The sequence below is a fragment of the Thalassophryne amazonica genome, chromosome 23 (genome assembly GCF_902500255.1).
Source record: "Thalassophryne amazonica chromosome 23, fThaAma1.1, whole genome shotgun sequence".
Classification (NCBI taxonomy): Eukaryota; Metazoa; Chordata; class Actinopteri; order Batrachoidiformes; family Batrachoididae; genus Thalassophryne; species Thalassophryne amazonica.
Window position 1 is genome coordinate 29522005 of NC_047125.1, and position 6175 is coordinate 29528179.

A 6175-nucleotide genomic window follows, 5' to 3' on the forward strand; every position below is an offset into this window, starting at 1 on the left:
GCTTTAAATGGTTTTACAAAAATAATAAAATTACTATAGTTTGAAGAATTAGGTTTACTTATTTGATTATTGTTTTGGGGTTTGTGCATTATCGTTTGTGTGGCCAAGTTGGGGTCAATTGAATTACACAGGGGTCAAAATGCTCCAATTATATTAAAAAGTACACTACATTAGTTCAGCGCTGTCAACCATCCTGCATTGGGTGAGACAGTCCTGCCATTTACCCCCATGAGTGTGTGCGGGACGCCCATCAGTCCCACCATTCTGTGTGTCTGAGGCTGCTTCTAGACCCCCTAATTTCACTTTGTGCCCTTGGCACTGTGTTGGCAAGTGTGTTATTTGAGCATAAAGATTCCAGTAAGGTACAGTTTGGACTATGAATGTTCTGGAGTTATGGGGTAAAACCAGCAAAAATGGTGACAAATGTCTATTATAGTTTGTACAGAGGTCAGAAGTTTAAAATGCTACAATTTTGGTACAAAGTGGTTAAGTAACTTGTTGAGCAAATGAGATTAATAAATGGAATAGTTATAACTGTTAAATGTTTAGTCTCCAAAGTCAAAGGTCAAACAATGTTGACATCCATTGGATTCTGTGACATGTTACCCTGTAACAAGACAATTATGACAGTGCAAATGATTCCTTTCTAAAGCCCCATTAACCAATAATTTGTATCTTTTTGCAACCTTAGCTTCTGACCCCTGTACAAACTGAAATGGATCTTTATAATCAACATTCTTGCAGTTTGTACCCCATAACATTCAGCCATAGTTCATCCAAACTTGGAACATTTTTAAATTTTGACCTGTCTAATTCTTCAAATTAGAAGTAGGTTTTATTCAGAAGCATAATTTCTCAGGGGCCAAGTGAGTATTTCTGCCAAATTTGGTTGTTTCACCAGTTGCAGGATTCCTCTCTAAATATTCTGTTTTCTGCTGCACTTTTCAGGTCCTACAGATACTCAGTCCAAGTGCAGACATGGTCAAAAATTATATTAATGCCAACAATGGTGAAAAAAAAAGAAGAAGTCTTCATTCACATGACTTATTCTTCATTGGGCATTTTATTTCATTTCCAGACCATGCGTCTGTTTTATCACCTTTAATTGAACCTCCTGCAGCAGACACCAGGTCACAATACAAACTACAAAAACTTTCAGACTGCAAGGTTTCGTTGGTAGCCTCGAGTAAAGACTCAGACAAAGTGTCAGCATTCAAGACTTTTATTGATGACTCCTACTTTGTCTCAGTTTTCTGGCACAGACAAAGGGATATTCATCAGTACACTCGCTGTCATTCCAGCATCCATTTTCTGTAGATTTAAAGAATAAAGACATTATACTGAATAACCTCCAGTGAGATGCCATGTGGCAACAGTTTTTACCTTTCCAGTTGACCAGCAGACAGTCCTCGTTTTCAAGGTTATTAGGTTCATCTGGACACCAGAACGTATAACTGAAGCGGGAGCCGTCTACCCACTCCCATTTACCTTCCTGATAAGACATCAAGGGTTTAGTTGAACTGCAGGTTACCCATTAAGAAGACTTTTTTTTTTTTTACCTTTCTCATGTCATTGCCTCCAATCCAGGCAACATGGTTCCTCTCTGCAACACCTTTTATCACCTTCTGCAGAGCTTCATATTCAGGATAGTTGTGCACAGACGCGAGGTTGGCATTTATGTCTTGACAGTGTTCCTACACACAGACAATTTAAACTAGACTGAGGCCAAGTCACACCTTTACACTAAAACCTGGTTGTCCCAGTTACCTTAGCGTCAGTCCAGCTCATGGCACAAGAGACGTAGAGGAAACAGCGGCTGTTGAAGTAGGTCCAACCAACAGGACAACCGTGTCTGGCATCCAGATCTGCAGGATAGTAACACTGATAGTTGAGCTGTTAGTAAAACCCGGACCAATGACCTCATCAGGTATGTTCTTTGCTTTAAAGCCTGGATCGAACTCATTACTGCTCAACAGTCAGTGAGTCTTTTTTAAGAGTTTTGCTGAAAAAGCTGGAATTTCAGGATTGGTCCAAACAACAAAAACCACAACAGGGGAGGGATAGAGACTTGGTACCCAATTGAACATGGTTTTTCCTGGACCCATCTTGGAAGTTGTAAACTGCCCATTTTTGAGTTCACACCACAATATTCAGAAAGACTTGAAGTAGTCTGGATGAAGGCCTCCATGTCATTTACAGATACCCAGCCTTGAGAGAACAGACAGGGATGCAACTTTGTGTGAGTCACATGATTAAAGATTACCCAGTGGCTCTGAGTACCTTTATCATATTGGTACTCTAAAAGTAGTCTTATCACACTATACATGTATCGCTTACAAGTGCAGTATTTTCTTTAACAAAATTACCATTGAAGAACTCAAATGTTTCTCACCAACAGCTTCATTCAAAGCCACCACGGCACAAATTAGGACAAACAGCATCTTCCTGCTCATCATAACCTTCAAAAAGACAAAGTATAAATTAGAACCTGCAGTCAAAACACCCACAAAAGTACAACAAACCTCACCATCTTTTTGTCCATATATCAGCCTGTAGCTCAGCCAGCAACACAACCACTGAGGGAGGATATATGCAGAGGCCTTGATGAGCCTGATTGCAGCACAGGTGTTAAGAGTTGTGCAGGTGATTAGCAGAACGAGTTCAACCTGAGAGGGTTTGAATGCAACAGACAAGTCAAACAATCCTTCAAATGGTGATACAAGCACCAAATTCAGCACAAATACATGTTATATTAATATACACAATTATGTTAAATGTCCAAAGCCGCCGCAATTCTGCATAAAACACAAGACGTCCTCTCCCAACATCCATTAACTACTTCATATCATTCTTTCCTTGTTCCATATATGAACTATTGAGGTTTGGAGAAAAACATAGATAACTAATACTAATCCAACATTTCTGTTGCAAAAGAAAGTGATAAGAATTATCAGTAACAAACCACATCGTGAGCCAACAAACATTTGCCCGTTTACATACTTTTAAATTCTGGGACTTGGTTGATTACATCACAATACAAATTATGTATAAAGTTAAAAATAAACTTTTGCCTCAACATGTCCAGAATCTGTTTAAAATGAGGGACTCCAGTTATAATTGGAGAGGAATATTATTTTTTGAGAAATTAAAGATCCAAACTACTATAAAAGTCGTGTTTCCTTTAAAGATGTTAACATTTGGAACATTTGTCCTGATAACATTAAATTACTTGGTACTTTAGTTGGTTTTAAAAAAAATTACTTAGTTTTAAGAATTAGCTTTACTGATTTGATTATTGTTTTGGGGTTTGTGCACTATTGTTTGTGTGGTTGTGTTTTGAAGTTTTAGTTTATTGGTCAATTTATATTTTTAGTGCACAATTCTTTGGTATTTGTTACGAGTACATATATACACACTTTATATAATAAGGGTTGGGTGTTTCTAAGTTTTGTTTCTGCCTGCACCCTTTCGGCCACACGGTTACGCTGTTAAGTTGATCATTGAGTTTTTATTGATCTGTGTACCGAATGTTTGGTCTCCAAAAGGTCAATGTTGACTTCCATTGGATTCTGTGACATATGTTACAATTATGACACCGTGCAAATGATTCCTTTTTAAATCCCCATTAACTCAACCAATAATTTGCGTCACTTTTTCCAACCATAACTTCTGACCCCTGTACAAACTGAAATGGATCTTTATAATGCTGCTATAGACTTAGACTGCTGGGGGGTTCCCATGATGCACTGAGTGTTTCTCTTTTTGCTCTGTATGCACCACTCTATTTAATCGGTGATCGTTCTCTGTCCCTCAGCCCCAACCAGAAGACTGCCCCTCCCTGAGCCTGCTTCCTGTTTAAAGGGCATTTTTCCTTCCCATTGTTGCCAAGTGCTTGCTCACAGGGGGTCATTTTGACCGTTGGGGTTTTTCTGTAATTATTGTATGGCTTTTGCCTTACAATATAAAGTGCCTTGGGGCAACTGTTGTGATTTGGTGCTATACGAGTATAAATAAAATTGATTTCATCAACATTCAGCCATATTTGATCCAAACTTAGAGCATTTTTAAATTTTGACCCCTGTGTAATTCTTCAACTAACCACTAGGTTTTATTCAGAAGCATAATTTCTCAGGGGCCAAGTGAGTATTTCTGCCAAATTTGGTTGTTTCACCAGTTGCAGGATTCCTCTAAATATTCTGTTTTCTTCTGCACTTTCCAGGTCCTACAGATACTCAGTCCAAGTGCAGACAGTCAATTATATTAATGCCAACAATGGTGGAAAAAATAAAAGTCTTCATTCACATGACTTCTTCATTGGGCATTTTATTTCATTGCCAGACCATGCATCTGTTTTATCACCTTTAGTTGAACCTCTTGCAGCAGACACCAGGTCACAATACAAACTACAAAACCTCAGACTGCAAGGTTTCGTCGGTAGCCTCGAGTAAAGACTCAGACAAAGTGTCAGCGTTCAAGAGTTTTATTGAAGACTTGTACTTTGTCTCAGTGATCATCTGGCACAGACAAAGGGATGTTCATCAGTACACTCGCTGTCATTCCAGCATCCATTTTCTGTAGATTTAAAGAATAGAGACATTATACTGAATAACCTCCAGCGAGATGCTATGTGGCAACTTTGTAACAGTTTTTACCTTGCCAGTTGACCAGCAGACAGTGCTCGTTTCCAAGGTAATTATTAGGTTCACCTGGACACCAGAACGTATAACTGAAGCGGGAGCCGTCTACCCACTCCCATTTACCTTCCTGATAAGACATCAAGGGTTTAGTTGAACTGCAGGTTACACATTAAGAAAACCATCTTTTACCTCTGTCATGTCATTGCCTCCAATCCAGGCAACGTGGTTCCACTCTGCAACACTTTTTATCACCTTCCGCAGAGCTTGATATTCAGGATAGTTGTGCACAGACGCGAGGTCGGCATTTATGTCTTGACAGTGTTCCTACACACAGACAATTTAAACTAGACTGAGGCCAAGTCACACCTTTACACTAAAACCTGGTTGTCCTAGTTACCTTAGCGTCAGTCCAGCTCATGGCATCAGAGACGTAGCGGAAACAGCGGCGATTGAAATAGGTCCAACCAACAGGACAACGGCGTCTGGCATCCAGACCTGCAGGATAGTGACATTGATAGTTGAACTGCTAGTAAAATCTAAACTGATGACCTCATCAGGTATGTTCTTTGCTTTAAAGCCTGGGTCCAAGTCATTACTGCTCAGTTAGTGTCTGAGTTTTTCTGAAAAAGCTGGCATTTCAGGATTGGTCTAAACAACAAAAACCACAAGGGGGCAGGGATAGAGACTTAGTACCCAATTGAACATGGTTTTTCCTGGACCCATCATGGAAGTTGTAAACTGCCCATTTTTGAGTTCACACCACAATATTCAGACAGACTTAAAGTTGTCTGGATGAGCATCAGGTCATACAGATAAGCACAACAGAAGGAAAGTCAAGTCACATTTCATTACAGCTGAGGTCAAGAACTCACCTTCTGAAGCCAGTTCAGTCACATTTTCAGATACTGTGCCTTGAGAAAACAGACAGGGAGACAATTTCAGGTGAGTCACATGATTAAAGATTACCCAGTGGCTCTGAGTACCTTTATTATATTAATACTCTCAAAGTAGTACTATCACACTATACATGTATCGCTTACAAGTGCAGTATTTTCTTTAACACAATTAGCATATAAGAACTCAAATGTTTCTCACCAACAGCTTCATTCAAAACCACCACGGCACAAATTAGGACAAACAGCATCTTCCTGCTCATCATAACCTTCAAAAAGACAAAGTACAAATTAGAACCTGCAGACAAAACACCCACAAAAGTACAACAAACCTCACCATCTTTTTGTCCATATATCAGCCTGTAGCTCAACCAGCAACACAACCACTGAGGGAGGATATATGCAGAGTCCTTGATGAGCCTGATTGCAGTACAGGTGTTAAGAGTTGTGCAGGTGATTAGCAGAACGAGTTCAACCTGAGAGGGTTTGAATGCAACAGACAAGTCAAACAATCCTTCAAATGGTGATACAAGCACCAAATTCAGCACAAATACTTGTTATATTAATATACACAATTATGTTAAATGTCCAAAGCCGCTGCAATTCTGCATAAAACACAAGACGTCCTCTCCCAACATCCATTAA

The 6175-nt window shown here is 39.4% G+C and overlaps 1 protein-coding gene across 1 annotated transcript; it reads right to left on the bottom strand.

Moving 5' to 3' along the window:
* Nucleotides 1-1101: 1101 nt before the first annotated feature.
* LOC117505442 (ladderlectin-like) lies at nt 1102-5666 on the bottom strand. Its single transcript, XM_034165084.1, has 6 exons — nt 5660-5666; nt 5510-5548; nt 5035-5132; nt 1560-1694; nt 1350-1492; nt 1102-1114 (listed from the first exon to the last, which is right to left on the bottom strand). The coding sequence occupies exons 1-6, from the start codon at nt 5664-5666 to the stop codon at nt 1102-1104; spliced, it is 435 nt and encodes a 144-aa protein (XP_034020975.1).
* Between the last annotated feature and the right edge of the window lie 509 nt (nt 5667-6175).

Coding starts and splice junctions, on each gene's coding strand:
- LOC117505442 (XM_034165084.1), bottom strand. Junction 5,133..5,509: donor GACTGAACTGGCTTCAGAAG/GTGAGTTCTTGA, acceptor ACTATCCTGCAG/GTCTGGATGCCAGACGCCGT. Junction 1,493..1,559: donor GAGGCAATGACATGAGAAAG/GTAAAAAAAAAA, acceptor ATGTCTTATCAG/GAAGGTAAATGGGAGTGGGT.